The sequence below is a fragment of the Talaromyces rugulosus genome, chromosome II (genome assembly GCF_013368755.1).
Source record: "Talaromyces rugulosus chromosome II, complete sequence".
NCBI classification, from domain to species: Eukaryota; Fungi; Ascomycota; class Eurotiomycetes; order Eurotiales; family Trichocomaceae; genus Talaromyces; species Talaromyces rugulosus.
The window spans coordinates 2,575,653-2,593,841 of NC_049562.1; the positions used below are offsets into that span (position 1 = coordinate 2,575,653).

The 18,189-nt window shown below is 48.5% G+C and overlaps 6 protein-coding genes across 6 annotated transcripts; 3 read left to right on the forward strand and 3 right to left on the reverse strand.

Moving 5' to 3' along the window:
- Window positions 1-229: 229 nt before the first annotated feature.
- Window positions 230-4,955, forward strand: TRUGW13939_03378 (uncharacterized protein; the record flags this gene model as incomplete). Its single annotated transcript, XM_035486562.1, has 5 exons — window positions 230-824; window positions 1,900-3,047; window positions 3,211-3,235; window positions 3,966-4,721; window positions 4,789-4,955. 5 exons carry the CDS (start codon window positions 230-232, stop codon window positions 4,953-4,955), a joined length of 2,691 nt encoding a protein of 896 aa, XP_035342455.1.
- Window positions 4,956-5,333: 378 nt separating this feature from the next.
- TRUGW13939_03379 (uncharacterized protein) lies at window positions 5,334-6,557 on the reverse strand (the record flags this gene model as incomplete). Its single annotated transcript, XM_035486563.1, has 3 exons — window positions 5,334-5,881; window positions 5,943-6,215; window positions 6,284-6,557. The coding sequence occupies 3 exons, from the start codon at window positions 6,555-6,557 to the stop codon at window positions 5,334-5,336; spliced, it is 1,095 nt and encodes a 364-aa protein (XP_035342456.1).
- A 486-nt stretch (window positions 6,558-7,043) lies between these two features.
- On the forward strand, window positions 7,044-7,547 carry TRUGW13939_03380 (uncharacterized protein; the record flags this gene model as incomplete). The annotated part of the gene is made up of 2 exons (XM_035486564.1): window positions 7,044-7,110; window positions 7,222-7,547. The coding sequence occupies 2 exons, from the start codon at window positions 7,044-7,046 to the stop codon at window positions 7,545-7,547; spliced, it is 393 nt and encodes a 130-aa protein (XP_035342457.1).
- A 124-nt stretch (window positions 7,548-7,671) lies between these two features.
- TRUGW13939_03381 (uncharacterized protein) lies at window positions 7,672-8,517 on the reverse strand (the record flags this gene model as incomplete). Its single annotated transcript, XM_035486565.1, has 1 exon — window positions 7,672-8,517. One exon carries the CDS (start codon window positions 8,515-8,517, stop codon window positions 7,672-7,674), a length of 846 nt encoding a protein of 281 aa, XP_035342458.1.
- Window positions 8,518-9,823: 1,306 nt separating this feature from the next.
- On the forward strand, window positions 9,824-10,833 carry TRUGW13939_03382 (uncharacterized protein; the record flags this gene model as incomplete). Its single annotated transcript, XM_035486566.1, has 3 exons — window positions 9,824-10,144; window positions 10,194-10,442; window positions 10,495-10,833. The coding sequence occupies 3 exons, from the start codon at window positions 9,824-9,826 to the stop codon at window positions 10,831-10,833; spliced, it is 909 nt and encodes a 302-aa protein (XP_035342459.1).
- A 537-nt stretch (window positions 10,834-11,370) lies between these two features.
- TRUGW13939_03383 (uncharacterized protein) lies at window positions 11,371-14,970 on the reverse strand (the record flags this gene model as incomplete). The annotated part of the gene is made up of 3 exons (XM_035486567.1): window positions 11,371-12,722; window positions 13,242-14,001; window positions 14,056-14,970. 3 exons carry the CDS (start codon window positions 14,968-14,970, stop codon window positions 11,371-11,373), a joined length of 3,027 nt encoding a protein of 1,008 aa, XP_035342460.1.
- Between the last annotated feature and the right edge of the window lie 3,219 nt (window positions 14,971-18,189).

Sequence of the window (18,189 nt, forward strand, 5' to 3'; positions counted from 1 at the left end):
GTATAATGATCAACATACCTGTAAACAATTCGGCCCCGTTGGTTGGGGTCAATAGGTTGGAAATAATGATGCAAGATGTCCTATTCAAAAGCATTGATCTCAGAGAGTATCGAGTTTATAAATGAGTAGAGAAGCTGTCCTTTTGCTCCCTATCAAAATCTATTATTCGCCTTTCATCCTTTATTCAACTCCAAATTTTTTTACTTTACTATATCAACTATATTATATCATGGCCTGGTACAAGGGGCTGATGCTAATTGCAATGGCATCTATGGCCATATTGTCGGCTGCATCACCACAAAACAAGACGGATGCCATAGTGATCTATGGACCAGATGAGCTCAACAGTCAAGTTTCCTGCGAGTTCCTCGACTGCCTTGAAAATGCTGGAAAAGACTACAATCTCTACGTTGACGACGGGGATTTAGTGGTGATTCCCGCAGAACGTCGAGAGGTTGACTTTGACGGTGAAGATGAAGCTCTTTTCAAGTGTATCCAGAAAGTGAATCACTTAATGCAAATAGTCGCCGAGGACACCATAAACGGTCAGGACGAGCATAAGTATGCTACGCACCGACAGTTAGCCACGCATGAGTGGTTGACTGAGAACGGTGCGCTGGGAAGGAAGCCAGTTGGAACGCGGCCTCGAACGGTCAAATCTCACAATCAGACCGAAGCCAGTATCACTAAGAGAGATGAACTTCTTTATTGGACCTTCTTATCTGATTATAAGAGATGCGAAAGCCTCACCGACCAATATAAAGAGCCCGAAGGCTGCCACAGTTACATGCAAGCATGGGAAAGTGCCCAGTTCGAGAATCCAAGTATGAGTTCGCTCTTAGTGGTAAAAGTCTGGCCTCATCATAACTGTGGAAGGAGCCACGGGGGGAATAAAGATGCTCGACAGCTCACAATTAATCCTGGCAGTACCTGCTCTTGTATGACGCGGAGAACATATTCCTTCAAGGGCAAATTCCGTAAGTGCAGTTGGTGCTGAGTAAGGTGTGACGGTGTGTTTCTTCTACAGCTTAGTTAAACTGCCGAAGTATGGAGGTTCTTATGACTATTGGATGTCGTCAAGACCTAGTTATCTTGTTTGTTGGTCTTGTTTTAGTTGGCTTGGAATGCTGTCGACGTGTTTATTGGATTTTGGTTTCGTGATTTTGCCAGAATAAAAACATTGAATTTTACCTGTCGGCCTCAATTTAGGATCACGGTTGTAGTAGCGTTGAAAAGGGGCGCACACCACTAAGCACACATAAGGCGATATCCGGAGACTTCCAAAAGAGGAAATCCAGTACCATTTTAGGAAACAACTTATATACACAAAAACCACGCCCACATAGAATGAATCTTTTCTCAACTGGACCTGGTTAGATTATTATCTTTCTCTTCTTTTTGTAAGATTAGGAAATTTCGCGTTAGGACCTAATACCGTGCACCCATATCAAAGTTCCGACATATAGTATCCTAAACGCTCTCCAAATCCTAGTAGACCACAACACCGATTCAGCTTTGGACTTTGGTAAAGGACTAACGATCTTTTTGGCGATCACTACCCCTCTTCCACTAAAAATTTATTGATTATTTTTCTAAAAATAGCATTGTCTACGTATGGCACTAAATCTTAAGAAATCCCAGACGTAACATTTGTCAGCAATGCTTCCGCGGAACACGCCTCTTCTCAGATGTACTTTCCCGCCCTTGTCTACATTTCATCTTCCAAGAATCTAGGCACATCAAGATGGCACAGCCTGGACGTATAAGGAAAGTCCGTATTTTTAATTCGAATATTCCGACTGTCAGCGGCTGACATGATGTAACGTTAGGCGTGTGATCTTTGCTACCGCAAAAAGATCAAATGCGATGCACAGAGACCTCGCTGCACTCACTGTGTAGGTTACGACTCGGCATGCACTTTCGAGACTGCTAGCCGGAAATCGCGGGGTAAGAAGCAGGGGCCCAATAATGAAGGCTTTGAAGCCCTACAATCTCGGATGAAACAGCTTGAGGAGAATCTCAGCCAAGCTCTACAGGAAATCGACGAGCTCAAAGGACACGCACCGCAAGGGGCAACGGCGAGTTCTCTCGACAGACAAGTCCTAGTTTCCAATCTCCAGGAGGAGGGGGACGTTGATTTCCTGAACCAGGCACTCTACGACGGATCACTGGACTTGCCGCCGCTGCAGGAGACTTTGCCCGCTGTAGAGAAATACCTGGCGACGGTCAATACCATTCTCCCACTTTTTCACCCTGACAGACTGCTGCATTCGCTCAAAAGCTGGTACGACACACCTCTTATGCAGAGAGACTGCGTTACATGGGCAGCGATAAACGTGGTTCTCGCTCTAGCCCATCGCCAAGTTCCCCCCGACCAAGCGATGCTGCCGAACAAAAACACGGCCCACTACCTGTATAAGGCGCAGTCGGTACTGACAGAGGTTATAATGGGCAAAACAAATCTTGTCAACGTCCAGCTTCTCCTTGGAATGGTTATGCTGTTTCAAGGAACTCGGAATTTGAAACCGGCGACCATGTTGATCGCTGTTGCTCTACGCCTTGCACATGAACTGGGGCTGCACACTCGTATGAGGTCCGAAAGTCTCGATAAGTCAACTGCTTTGGAGCGAGATCGTGTCTTCTGGATGGCATACCTTCTCGATAGGGACATAAGCATGCGGACCGGGCAACCCCCTGTACAGCTAGAGACCGATATCGACCTCGAATTGCCTTCAGACGAGCCTGAAGATGGCGCTGGACTTGTCTTCACCGCTGACAGCAGTTCTTGCTTTAATTTTTTCCGTGCTCGGGTGCAACTCGCTCGCATTCAGGGGATGGTTTACGAGCTTATGCTTTCTATGCCCGCCAAAAAATTGGACTCGTACCAGCGAGGTGAAAATATGGCACGGCTTCACTATGTGTTGGACGACTGGGCTTCTCAAATACCGCCACAGTTTCGAGTTAACGCTCTACTCGGAACTTGTGAGCCGAGCTCGTTCAGGAACTTGGGTATCCTCTACGCCACCCATCTCTCATGCCGGACTCAAGTCTGTCGGGCTCATATAATGGAAACTCAGTGGTTAGAGAGTCTACAAGACTTTGGGAAAAAACCCATGCAGCAACGTATTATTGAGCCAGTACTGCTACCACAAGGATGGCAGAGATTTGTAAACGAGTCTCGCGAATATATGAGACTTTTCATGGGGATAGAACGAAAAGACCCCGCATTTGTTTGGTAAGTGAAACTGGTTTTGTTTTTAAATCTCATATGTTAGGATGACAGCCAATGAGGTAATCTTTTTCTTCTTCTTTCAGGATGACTGCGTGCACATATCTCTCCGGATCAATATGTTTAATAACGAATAACATGCTTCACCCACGCCACGATAGCCTGGAGCAAGACCAGTACTTGTCAGATCTTGCATTGCTGTTTTTGGAAGATATGATACAACAAGAACCTTGGGAGCCACTGCAAAAAACACGCAAAGCATACAAAGAGATGCAGCAGTACGCTTATAACATTTGTTTTCAGAATGCTTTGCTTCAGTACTGAATTATCCTTGAACTGAAAGGGTGCGAGCATGAGATGAAACAGGTGATGTGGCTTACTCAAAGCCCCAGATGACCTCCCTGATTAAACCTAGTCCAGTAGGGCGATAGATGTAACGATTGAAGAAAGAAAGGAAATATACAATCAAGTTTTTGGATTCCTCAAGATTTTTATTATATTCTTAGAAGGGAGGATCCACTCGATGACTGAGATTTCTCCTGTATGAGCTCCGCGGAGCCGAGTGAACCAGCAAGCTTCAATCTCCAGATGGCCGGCTCGCTTCCGCGGAGGTTTAGGACATAAAACAACATTCAAGGAATTATTAATCTATCCCTTCTACTACATGTACTCTCCCTCTTTCCCCCTCCATTTTCCTTCACGAAAAGTATAAAATGACTTGGACTCGCTCACCCAGAAGAAATGCAAACCACCCAAGAAATCGGTCCATATACCCCCATCATGGCCTCACCTCCCCTACCCAGTTTTGTCTCCTTCACCAAGTCATGGCACAGCGAACCTTGTCCGTTCATTTCCCCGACAAGACCAGAACTTTCAGCAGCTGGGAAAAACGTTGTTGTCACAGGAGGAGGCACGGGAATTGGCAAAGCTACTGCCATTGCGTTTGCCCAAGCCGGTGCCAAATCCGTTGCAATTGTTGGTCGAAGACTCGACCGCCTCGAAACTGCTGCAAAAGAAATCAAGCAGGCAGCAGCAACAACAGTACAAGTCCTCTTAGAAACCGGCGACGTGACCCAACTCTCATCCATCGAGTCCGCCCTGACCAAAATCGTGAAAAAGGTCGGCAAGATAGACATATTCGTTTCCAATGCCGGAGTCCTGCCAGAAGAAGCCCCCGTGTTTGGCTACAGCGAGACAGAACTACGAAAAAGCCTCGAGGTTAACGTAATAGGCACATTCAACTCCCTGCAAGCGTTCCTCCCTTTAGCAGCGTCCTCTGGCGCAAAACTGTTCAACATGAGTTCTGGTATTGGACACTGGGCTCCCTTACCCGAGGTGCCTGGGGTTTTTGGATATGCAGCTGCAAAAGCAGCAGCGTTGAAGATTGTAGACTACTTTGCGTCTGAGAATCCGGATATTCATGTTGTTAATATCATGCCTGGCATTATAGCCACGGAAATCAACCCTAAGATCACCGTTGGGCCGGATACAGGTATTTTGCTTCTTACTCTACTTTCACTGCGTGCCATAAAAAACATAATCTAACGCTTATGTACTAGTGGAATTACCGGCTCATTTTCTCGTGTGGCTTGCATCAGAAGAAGCGAAGTTTCTCAAGGGCAAGTTTGTCTGGGCAAACTGGGATGCCCAAGAGCTCATGGCTCGGGCAGACGAGATTCAAGGATCAATGCTTTTGAGGGTGTCCTTGAACGGTGTTGACATGTAAGGAAAACTTGCAACCGACTAGTTGAAGGAGTGTTATAATATCCCGCAATATCAAAAAGATCTCCCTGCTATGTTTGTTATATAGATAGTATTATTCATTTGATTACGCCTACTATCCGAGGTAATTCATAGCTATAGAACAAGACTACACGAGCAGTCACTAGAAAGGTAATTATTGTGTACCGCCCAATGTTAGGCGCATCTTACATATAAACAGACATGCAGAGCGAAATTAAAACCCATTCATAATTCCGTAATACTCCAGAAGATGTGCAATATCTATAAGGGAAGAGAAAAGGTCGAAGGAATAAAAAAAATATTGAAGGAATAATGCATGGAAAAAGAAAGGAAGGAGAACATCGGCCTATAGCGAAAATCATCAATACCTTGTCCGACCCTTGAGAGCGTCTAGACGTCGGCAACTCTTCAGCTCCATCGCCCTGGCTTCCTTCATCTTCTCCACGTCCGGGAAGAACCAACCCTGTGCCTCTTGGATTTTCCGTTCGCGGTCATTAACCTCATCTTCACACTCGTATCGCAGCTTGTTGACGAATTCTAGTTCGACACGCGAGTCTAATTGGTTCAATTTTCGTGTGCTGAAATCATCGACATCTTGCGGATTCACGTAGTAATCAAGTTTTAGTTTCGGCGTCATGCGGTGCATGGTGTGAGGCGAGACCGGCCCGTCAAAACGAAAGGTAGGTCCTGGAGTCGTTGACGAGCCTCCGGAGAAAAGGGATGACAGGAGGGGGAGCACAAATAGAAGGATGAGAGGTAGTAGCTGGGTAAGTGAGGCCCAGCCGGACGCTGGGGGTTGTTCGGTTTGGCCGTTGGCTTCGCGTGGTCTTCTACGAGGGCGTTGCCCGCCGAACTGGTGAACTCGAAATCCGGGACCGCCACCCATATTGAAAACAAATTGAGGGCCTCCTGTGGGTTCTCAATTAGTGGCCGAATAAGGAAAGTAGACTTTGTAAGCGATCATTCTTACCAAAAGGACTAAACCCACCACCGCCCATCTGGGTAAAGCCTCCTCCGAAGAAACGATTAAAAAGCTCTTCAGGCGATATTTCCTCATCAAACATAGGCCCTCCTGCCGGCTGCCCCCGAGGGAATCCTCCACCGCCGAATCCGCTAAATGGCGAGCCTCCACCGGATGGCCCAGCTCCAGACGCGGGAAACCTACTGTCGGGGTCTCCGCCGAATTTATCATATCTCGACTTTTTGTCCGAGTCGGACAAAATCTGAAAGGCGCGAGAGACCACTGCACAATTAAACCGTCAGCTTACTGCTATCTTCTGTCACATGCGCAGTGTAAGAAAAAAAACCAACTTTTGAATGCCTCATCGGCGCCATCATAACCGTTTTTATCCGGGTGCGTTAACAAACTCAGTTTCCGGTATGCCTTTTTGATCTCGCCATCGGTGGCAGACTTTTCCAGCGCCAGAATCTCGTAAAAGGCAGTCGGCGCGCATTTTCGCACTCGCAACACTGCAGCTTTCTGGTCGGGGGTGTATTTCCGATCCTGGCTTCCTTGATTGTGTTCGCGCGACCTCGCCGCGCCACCAGAGCCTCGATCGGCCCCAGATGCGGTGGCAGACGGCATACTATTCGTTTTGCTGAAGCGTTTTGAACCGGGTTGGTACGTGATATGCGCGTCTAGGGACTTGGGTTTGCTTGTTGTTCCTGGCAGGCGGCGGGGAGCAAAGGGCGGCTGGGGGTTGTCGCTGGCAGAGCGACGAACCGGGGGAAACTATATAGCGCTGGGAAGGGCCACAATAACGAAACACGTAATTCGCAAGAGCAGATGAAAAAGCGGTATTGATCGCGGGTTGCGATGATGGTCCTGGTCTAGATGGGGGGAGAGAGGGAAGAGGAATTAAACGTGGTCTCGGACTAAGGCAGCCTCGATTAGTCTCGTCTTCCCGACTGGTCGAAGCTTCCGCGCGCGCGAACTCAACCTACAACAGCATTCATCGATCATTGAATCATTGAATTGCATTGACAAGTTTTTTCTGGAATATTTTTCTTATATTCACGTTGAAGACGAACTTTTCTTAGCCACAAAAACGGCGAATAATTGCGCATCACAATGGCAGGCACTGATACAACAGAGGAGACTAAAAAGTCCCTCTACCAGGTAGTGCGAAAATGGGGAGGTAAGACTGAACCCAGCCTTTATAGGGCGCATTGTTTTTTACCTCGTTTAATCTATTTATTTATTTGTTTCCCTCTCAACTATTTCCTGTAAAGTCTAACTAGGTCGACAGAGAACCCATTGCCGCCGACACTCCTTGCAACGCTCATTTCCGCGCAGCACATGCGACCCTTTCAACTCCTCCCCATGACATTCGTCCCCGTTTTGCTGTTCACATCGTATACAAACCTGAACGGATTCGAGAGAGATAGCGCGGGCATCGGCGCCGCCTGGTCCGGGCTGTACCTCCTCCTGGCGAGTCGACGCAAGCAGGTCTTTATGAAGAAGTGGGGGGCTCGTGGTATTGTTCGAGGCGGTACAATGGGGCTGTGTTTTGTGAATATGGTTGCTGGGGGTCTGACATATGCGTTGGGAAAGAATGAGGAGGACGAAGAGTGAAGACGGACATTTCAGCTGTATGAATAGGTGTGGTCTTATTGGCGTTTTGAGGGGATGGATACATGTGTTTAAAAAAGGTTGAGAATGCTACGATTTGCCTGTTTGTTTCAAGTGGTTTTGTTGGTCACTCTTGATACAGATTCTGTTCGACTACATAAGAAGCCACGCTTTCTGGCACGAGAGTTGTGAGAAGTTGGTCCTTGGTTTGAGCGGCCTGCCTCGCCCTAGTCGAACTAATTGGCAGCTCGCCAGCTTTTCTGCCCTGGACAAGCTGGATGCGATCTGCCCACTCGCGCTTTGCTCCGTCACCTTCTCGGCCACCCTGGGCAAGCTGCCGCAGGTAGTCCTCTTGTTCCTCGCGATTGCCCCATTCATCATCCGGACGCATTGTCACCCTGAGCCGGTGGCGCGACAGAAATGGCTCGAGCGGCTGCAAGGTGTGCGTCGGCGGGTAGTATTTGGGATTGAAAATGCGAATCAGTGTGTCGTAGCCTGTCAGGTGGACTTGCTCGGTGTCTCTGGCGTAGAGCCCGGATTCCTCGATTGCGGCTGCTTTGTCGACAAAGTAGGGCTTTTTGGTCACGCCAATGTCAATGTCGGGGAGTTCGGACTGCCGCGACTGCAGGTGAGTGCGCAAGTCTTGGGCAAACATGGTCATCATCACCAGCCGGTCTTCAAACCAGGCTGGTTTGGACGGCTTGTCGGCATTCTGCGTGGCCAGGAGCAGCAGCAGCCTCGACGGCCGACGGGACTCTTCAAGAGCAGAGGTTGCAATGCTCAAATGGGCGGCAGTTGGGGGGTTGAAGGAGGAGTCCAGCACGAAGAGGGAGTGAGAAGGAGCAGCATTTCGCTGTTGTCCAGTCTGTGGCGGCACTGTATCGAGGATATCGAACGTCTGGGCAGAGGCCACAAAGTTTTTCAACACAGAGGCATAACGGAGGCGCAGCTGCTGGACCGAGTTAGCCGCCATTGATAAGTCAAGGCCAAAGCACGGCGTCGATATCTGATATAAAACATGTCGAGAGACGATCACGGCAGGCCCCGCGGAATGACGTCGTGGGCCGTACCGCCGGATTCGGCAGGCGGTCAGTCGCTTTAGCACAGGGGTATTATCTACTATTGAATTATTTTATCATTATTTATCATGTTGATCATATTGTCTAGATGGTCGATTGAATGGACGCAATGGTATCAGCCCATAGCTAATCTCTAGATATTAAATTGGGTTTGGCCATCCATGGGTGGCGGCACGTCAAAGCCTCATGCCGAGACCAAACTGGAGCACATCAATATCAATTGAGTCTGTAGTTGTCCCCTTCTAATATAATAAGCGGCCCGGTAAGCGAGGTGGTGCAAGCCCCCATCAGACTGATAGTAGTGTATATACGCCATCAAATGTCCACCAGGCACAGCAGTCTATATGAAACGCGACTATCGGCTCTAATTGGAGGTTTGGAGGGAGCCGGCAGGCCGTTTGGTGACAGGTGGGCCTCAGGCACCAAGTGGGGCGTTGGTTGTTTCGTTTGAAACAATTTACTATGTGCTATGTACTATGTACTATGTAGTACTCTGTGCAGAGTTTGCTACGCTGTGCATGTACTCTGTGTCTGTACTTTTAATATTCCGTGTATTGTTGTAGGGAGTAAATGCAGCTGACTGAAGTATTTTAACAACACACAACGCCGTCTTCCACTAGAAGCAAGGCACAGAGTCAGAGGATGGCACGCCGTTTGATGCAATCAGCCATCCGAGAGACGCAAGAGCAAATCAGCCGTCTAGGCCATGCTCGGACCGGGCTGCTCTTGGGCAAAATTACACCATCACACCGCATAGAGTATACTAATCTGTTTAATTGAAGGAGTCCGGCTGGATGGTGCGGCTTTCCGGCGCGTCTGGACTGGCCGCCATACGCCAGCGCTAAGCCTGCCCTGGACTAGCTCCACGCTAACTCGATAGAGCGTTTCAAGCCCCGATCCAGCAGCCCCACTTGCCCAATCTACTTGTTGGCGGTTGCCCTCGCGTCTTTTCTTCTTCTTTTCTCCCCTTCTCGCTCTTCCTTCTCTTATTTACCCCATCGCTGGTCTGCTTCACCTCCCTCTCTCTGGTCAGAGACAATTCCGTTCTTTTCAACCACCAGCTCATTCATTCATTTAAGAGCCGTGGCTGCGAATTGACTTCGCCTGCATTCATTGTTTCACCTCGTTGACGAGTCTAGATCTTCTGTCCTTCTTTCTTTCACTTTCTTCACTCCTTTACAGACACACAAAGAAAACACAATGTTCTTCTCCAAATTCTCCATTGCCGCCCTTACTGCCTTGGTTGCGCTTGGCGAGTCCCAGAACAACTTGGGCGTGTTCCCCAAGCGTCCCTTGGGCACCGGCGTGGATAAGCCTCGCCCAACAAATACCATCTTCTCTTCCATTACCCTGGCTCCAGTCCCTCTCAGCACCGGAGCTACTGGTCCACCAAGTCTTTACACCACCGTCACCGAGACTGGCGACGTGACGCTCACTTATACCCTGGGTTCTGGCACATCCACCTCCGTGGTGACCACCACCATCCACCGGACTGCTACCGAGACCAGCTTTGTGACAATTGTAAGTATGGGCAGAACCTGGAGAAGCTTGATACTAATTGGTCGAATAGACTCCCGGCGGTAACGCTCCTGGTGCTGACGACTCCACCACAACCACGACTCTTTTTAGCACCTCTACTCAGACTGTCACTGTCCTGCCAGCTGCTACCTCTACGAGCCAATCTCATCCTGGCTCGGGCTCTAACCCTGGCTCGGATTCTAACCCTGGAAGTGGGTCAAACTCTGGTTCTGGAGGTGACAGCTGCAGTGGCCAGGCCACTGTTACCGTCACCGAGAAAGAGAAAGAGACTGTTACAGTGGTAAGTCTATTTTCCAATTACCCCTTGTACTGTGGTTAATTATTATTTGTAGACTGCCTTCCCAGATTTCACTTCTCTGGCGCCCAACTACGTAGTCGCCACTTCTAGTCTGCCGGGTGAGAACGGTGAATCAACTACGATCACCGTTACCAACCAAGCCTCCCAGACTGGATCTCCCGGTCCCGAGAATGGCGAGTCAACTGTCACCGTCTCAACTAAAGCCACCCAGACCGCACCTTACAAACTCCCGCCCTCGCCAAGCAACTCTGACCAGAGCCAGCCCACAACTGCCCCTTATCCCATTCCTCAGCCCACTCATTTGACCTCGTCTGGATTTTTGACCAGCAAGAAGCCTCTGCCCACCGGCTATAAAGCCCCCTTCCACTTTTAGAGACTGACGTATCGACCTGTCATGCGGTTTATCCAGGGGATACTTTAGTTTTGGTGAAATCTTTCGTTACCAGCGCGCCTGCAACGTCAATTTTTCAGCGACAGTTTATTTACATTCTTCTTCTTCTTCTTCTTCTTCGACCTGTGTCACCACTTCATCTTGAATAACTGGTGGTGACATTGGCTCTTTTTTTCTTTTTCTTCTTCTTCTTCTTCCTTCATCTACTGCTAGCCAGTGGAATGCCCGTCCGAAGCCTTGCAACCATCACCGACTTTGAATCGTGCAGGGGAGTCAAGCTATTTTGATGACTTGGATGGGCAATTTTTATTTTTGTCTTGTAAAATAATTGATCTTTCTTAGCCGAGATCTTCAGACCACCAATACGAACAGGATTATTTAGAGAAAAGTTGGCAATACATTAGATTCGGTTTACTACATGGACTCGCGGAATAGACAGTTTGGCTTTAAAATAAATCATCTTCTGAGATAAATATTATACATTCGTCTATATACACAGTTTTACAGCGGGCGAGAAGTTCACCCTTTCTTCTTGCTTGTACTCTTCTTGTTCTTCTCCTTGGCCTCAACAGAAACCCCCATTCTGGCCAATTCCCCTAGCCCATCCCTCGCCAAATGCGCACGTCGAACGTGCCACTCGAGCCATGTTATTCCTTGCAACAGGCAATCCGCTAGATCGTCCAGCTTTTCAATCCTCCACTGCGTAGCACTTGATCGTTTCCTAGACCAGCGCTCTAGATAGGCTGTGACTGTGTCGTGGACGTCTGATCTATTCTCCGAGGGGAGTATAATTCTTGTAGGACCTGCTTCGTCTTGTTTTTCTGGTGATGAAGCTGAAGAAGAAGAAGAGGAGGAGGAGGAGGAGGAGGAGGAGGAGGAGGAAGAGGCGTCGCTGAGCCATTGCCCGATGATGTTGATTTTCATCTTTTTGATAGTCCGCTGATTCTTCTCGCTTTTTTTGGCAGTGGCTGTTTCAGTCTGTTTCTCAGAAACCATATCGGAACCACTGCTGGTAGCCTCCCAATACTGCGCTACACGCGCCGGACTAACATCCCAAACCCGGGCAGCACAATGACCCAACCGCCGCATCGTACACAGTACAGCATGCAACATCCCTTCAAACACACCTACACGCAAACTCCATTCAAGCACGGTAGCCTGTCCACCAGAGCGAAACCGCTGGCGCTCAATCAGGATGTGTGTCGGGTTGTACTGCGCAATGAGGCGGGAGATCAGCGTGTAGGCGTTGTTGGCGAGGATGTCTGGGGAAAAGCTTTTCTCTGCGTATTCAACTTCGCTTTGACTCTCAGCCTGAGTCTCATTCCGAGTCTCAGTATTGCTTTCATTCTGGCTCTCATCCTGGCTGACATCCTGAGTAGTCTTCTTGCGCTGCGCTGCAGCCTTGCGAGTCAACGTCCGAAACGCAGACGACGGGAGTCGGAGTCCCTCATTCCCAATATTATTATTATCATTATGATCATCATTATTCAAGGACAATTCCTGCACTCCAATACGATGCCACGCATCAAGAACCACCTCCATCTTTTCCTTTCCTGCTGGCCGTACCAGCAAATGCGCAAACGCGAGGTTCTGAATGCCCATATCGATACTCAGAATACTCATCACTTCACCTGTCGTCGTCGTCGTCTCGTGGTTTTTGCTGCTGCTGCTGCTGCTGGTCTTGGGACTGCACAGAAAAACACTCTTTTCAATCTCACTTCCAATCCTCTCGCACAAGACATCTTTGCGTCCTGCGTTTAGAGTGCCGGTCGCCCGCGCAATGGTTTTGAGATGCGAGGTTTTGAGCGACGCGAGCCAGGTTAGCGGTGTTTTGGCGAGTGTGTGCATGTTGCTGCTGGTACTGCTGCTGGCTGCTCATGCATGCTTTTGTCTTTTGTGTGTATTTATATTTTCGACTGTGCATGTGGGAATAAAATGAAATATTTCCAATGATCTTCTAGAATCGACGGTGGTTGTGGTTGACTTGGCAGTCTGGATGCAAAGTGGCCAGTTAGCGCGGTTCTCTTAGTCGGGTGGGTCGTCTCTACTTCTCAGCCCTAACTCCAGTCGTCAACGACCTAAGCCTTATGTAGACACATGCCAGATTTAATACTTATTGAACCTCTATATATATACATAGTAAATATAATCATACTACCCTCATTGATCCACGCCGACCTCCAGCTGGTTTGCCAATGTCTATATAGAAAACGCCAAGAATGCATACAAAACCGCCAACCACCCTTATAAAAAAAAACTAAACGCCGAACCCTTCACGCCAAAATTTCATGTAGACCGGCTGCCCGAAATCTGTGTCTCCGCCAGATATACCAGTGGCGCCCACACTTTCCAGTGCAAGACGCCAACATGAGCAAGCCTTGTCGGGATACTTCGCAGGCTCGACATGTGATACCCCTCTGGCTCGCCGTCGTGTGCACGCTGTGCCTCGAAAATGCCAATTGATGTCATTTCGATGTACTGCTGCGCAAGCTCACACGTTTTTTGTACAAGTATACGACGCATACCGTCTCGAATATCCGCGATAATAGGCGAATCGTGGGCAAAATATCTTCTTAGCCCAGTTTCGATAGCCTTCAACAAGCCGTCTGACACTTGATTGCCCCGTCCAGTTGCCTCACATACGAGTCGAGCTATTTCAATAGCAATGCTGGCATCATTCCGCATTATAGTGCCCAAGCCGGAATCATCGCAGTCGTTGCTATGCAGCAAGAGAAAAATTCGCCTTGCAAAGTTATGATGGTGACGCTGGCAGGTATCTTGGTCTCCGACTAGTGTCTGAAAGACCACCCAACAGACCTGGATGTGGATGGCCCTCTGCACGTCGGCCCGCAGGTACAAAAGACGCTGGGTATCGAAAAAGAAAGTCTGTGGAAACTGTACAGTATCATCGGCTTGTATCAAAAGTTCGCACAGGCCACGTAACAGAACCGCTACCGGGTAAAACGACTGTTTCGCAACTCCCATGGATATATTAGACACTCGTCGTTGTTCGTTCTTATACCATATCTTGGCATCTTCGACTTGGAACTTATTTGAGGCTACACTGTTGCAAAAATAATCCTGAAGAAAGGGAACAGTGTCCCGGACCAGGATGGAGCGAAATTCGCGTATCTGATAATTTGCAACGTCCTAGATGTCCAACATCAGTTAACAACACATAAAAAAAAGTCACAGTCAACCTACTAGCTTCATCATTTCCAAAACGTAAAACAAGGTTCGTAGCCCGGTAATCACTCTGCCCATGTCTTGAGAAGCCGATCCCTCGGTAATATGCGTCACCATATCGTCGGCTTCTTGATCTCTCATCGGGGCACAATGTGTTTTCAAGAGCTTTGCTAACCACGTGGCGAGAGTGACTAGGTCAAGGACCCCATGCTGTACTTGCTGCATCAAAAGTGTAACATCCAAGTGTGCAACAATACCGGCATGATCTCGCTCTGGCACGAGAGTTTTTAGCACCTCTAGTAGAGTTTTGAACATAGTCGGTAGCCGTGGTCGGAAGAAGCCGTCCTGGAGCGTTTCCGAATCAGGAACTTGCACGGTCTGGATACCCTCCGGTTGAGAACCACTGGTATTAATATACGTGTATATCGTGATTTCCGCAAGCAATGCCCCCCAGTAGGTTTCTGCCATTCTCGTCTTCCTTTTTCCCCCCTCCCCGTCCAAGTCCGGCCGGAAGTGGAGACCTGGTTCAAAGCTGGCATCACTGCGAAGATGGATGTTCCGCATAATACTCTCGAGATCAAGCTCGCTGAGGGACGCCTTGGTCACCGGCGGGATCAGCGAGGCATGCCGCAGCTGCCTTATCTGGAGAGGATCCAATACTATCCCTGGAGGGATACGCATCGCGGTGACATGTGAAGGAGAGACGGGGTGTTGTCTGGAGAGCTTCACGCCGCTTAAATAGTGCGGGATGGAGCTCGCGGTGCCTAAATCAGAGGCGGCTCTTTCCTGCAAATTCTGGCGGGGGTCGACATCGTCACTCTCACCGGCGGCCGGGCTTTGTAGTCGTCCGTACTCATTCATACTGTACTTGGAGGTGTTGTCCCGATCCTTGCGAGTGGCGGGTCGCGACTTGTCCGGTTTTTGAAGGTCCATCGTAGCGAATTGAAACGGAATGACTGCTGCAGAAAAGTTTTGGTTCCTAGAAAGCCAAGAGTTGAGTCGATAAAAGGTCCCTCTGTTCGGGATATATACCAAGGCAATCGCAAATGATGGGGAACTTCCGCATGCAGGACGAGGCGAGAGATCAAGCACGCGCCATGCAGCAGACAAGCGATCTGAGATGGCCCGCAGGCCACGATAAGATAACAGATGAACACAGTGCGTGCAGAGGAAAAAGAGAGAGAGAGAGAGAGAGAGGAAGAAAAGGACGTGGCCGGCGCTTTGAGAATAGTTAAAGGAAGCGAGCCGCGAACAGAAATTCCGGGGCAGACGCCGGGGAGGGTTGGCGGAGAGAGGAAGGAGCGCTCGAGCTCTTCTCCTGCGCCGCTTGCGAACACTCACCCTGTAATGACACCCAGACAGCCAAAAGACAAACTCTCACGCGCAACACAAAAGCGAAACGGCCTTGTAGTCAACGCGAGGATCAAACACAGGGTCGGGACAGTCAAACAAGGGAGCTCTTACGGAATTTACCTTGCAAGTGCTAGAGTCTGTGCCATTCCTTCTTGCCTATCGTTTCCGGGCTAGAATTTCGCACTACACAACAGAAGGGCCTTCTTCTACGCTCGCTCTAGATACCATGGTCCATTGGACCATTAGTCTATAAAAGCGGTGGGGGTTCAGGCAAGTAAGCATGAGGATTATTGCTGATCGAGGCCGCATTGTTGCAAAAAGGGGCGCTCCCACCGCCCTTTGCGTGTCTTAGCGCGGGACAAACAGGCACAGGCCAAGGAGAAAAAGGGCTACTAATTGGATGTCAGAAAGGGCAAAAAAACAAAGTGAGGCTGATGCCATGGCGATCGGCAATATTGTTTTGGTACTGTTGGATCGACGCTTTGCTGCTTGCAGCCCGCATCCTGTTTGCAGCATGCGATCCGTCGCCTGTGTGGAGGCACCCACAGCGGTCCAGGTTATGGTCCAGGTTATTATTGCATGCTCCCAGCGTTACCGCCACTCTTGTCTGTGATATCCTTGGATGGAACAAACGGATGTATCATGACGTGAGATCCTGCGCCGGAACACGACAAAAATCGACCTAACCAATTGTGATACGGTACGGGTCAGATCCGAATGCTCCGATATCAGCTATACCCACTGTACCTCGTCGAAGCACGCGCGCAAGGAGGAAAGCATACTCCGAACAATCGCTCCAAAGGCAAGGAACGCTATGCTTAAGAGGAATGCGGAACCACCCCCCCCCCCCAAACGATGACCTTGCGCATCGAACGTGTCTCGTATCATTTTCGGCCACCTATCGATATTGTTTCGCGCGAGGCGGGATTTTAATCACCCTACCGTGGGGATATGCATATCCGCTTGCATGATTCAGAGGTCAATGTAATCGGAATCCTCGGCACATTTCAAATAAATGGCAAAAGGCTATAGCAGAGACTTGACTTTACGACGTCGTCTGACGTGAAGAGTAGTTGGTTAGCTCTTCCTTAGCAGAATAGAACACGCCAAGCGCCAATAGTTGTCGTTGCTCGTGGTCAGGTGGACAGACTAATTTAGTTGTCCAGACCGACGGTATAGACTACTACTACTTTTCGGCGCCTACTTTCTTTCCTTTTTTTTTTCTTTTTTTTTTTCCCTTCTTTTCTTCCTTCTTTTCAGCGGAACGGTTTCCCAGCTATCACCCCTGCTCTTTGACTTTCTGCAGCCATTCGCAACATCCCCTCACACGCCACGACATCATCATGCACCGTCAATCTGCGTCAAGTCTGCGACATGCCGTGTGAGGCTAAGGTATGATAATAATAGGGGCGATTCGGCCCGTCGCCATCCACGTTTGCCGCAAAGCCCGCCTCACTTTGTTTTTCTTTTTTGCCTTTCTTGGGATTTAATACTAATAGGCGGCCTAGCCACTTGCCGGCAGCCACAGTGGGGACACTAATTCCTTTTGAATGTTGAATGGTTCTAAGACAGACATGGGGGGTTTTGCCTGAGGAAGGTTATTATTATTAATCACATCTTGAACGACGTAATCGTATCAACTTCTTTTGACGCATCACAATGACAATAATGAGGCTGTGATCCGGGGCAAGTATCGTAGGACCAATTTATGTGATCTGGGTTTTTTCTATCAATACTATATGCATAAGACTTCAATTGATAATTTCTGGTACGTGTAGTCGATGCCATTCAACTACCTATACAACAAATATGTGCGACACCAGACTGCCCAGCATGTCGCCGCCTTGTGCTCAGCCTTGGCTCCCAGATCGCTCACTGAGTAAGGTCCTGCGTCCTGGGTGCTTACTGAGCGTTTACTGAGCGTTCACTGAGCAGGTGCTGGTGCACTTTGGAGCTGCTCACTAAACGCCCCGAGACGGTTAGGGATTGTAAGGATTAGCCACCCTTATCTAGCTGCCACCTTATTTTATCCTTAGCTGGATAGTATAACTATTGAACGGTTAAACGCCATTATATGTGATTAATTAATCAATCTGTAAGACTTGTTTTATTTACTTTTTTATATTTATAATTAGACTTTTGAGTAAGTAATTATTTAGAGGGGGGTTTTTTAACCAGACAATCTATCATCTTCTTGAGTTGGTATAATTAGTATGACTATTAATAAGATAAATGTCCCTCTTCCACGATTATGGTCTAGATTCATAAAGATCAAGCACGGATTATTGTCTAATCCTAAATATAGTATCAGCTAATATCTACTGATATGATGGATGTTAGTGGTGAATTCATACTAGAACCTCTTTCTAGCTAATCTGGAAATCTAGGCCTTTATTATACTAGATGGATACCACTTGTTTATTTTGAAGGATACGTTATACTGTGGAGTCTCTGAAGGGAATGTCCAGAGAATACGCCTGAATACGCCTGAATACGCTTTAGGACTGACCCATTGCGTATCGGCTATACGCAATGAACTACTCTTCCTAGTATATAAAAGGGCCATTGCCGTACTAGACCTGACCACTAACTCTACTGCAAGTATATGAATCACCTAATATCATCGTGTTATTTTCAAAATCAATCAAGATGAAGTTTTTCCTCGCTCAAGTTTTGCTATTGGCAACTGCTGCAGCTGCGCAGCCGGCGGAACTTGGTACGTAGCTAAACGCACCAGCATTCCATTGACCGGGTTTCTCTAACACAGCCTCTCATAGACAAGCGATCTTGCGTTGTTAA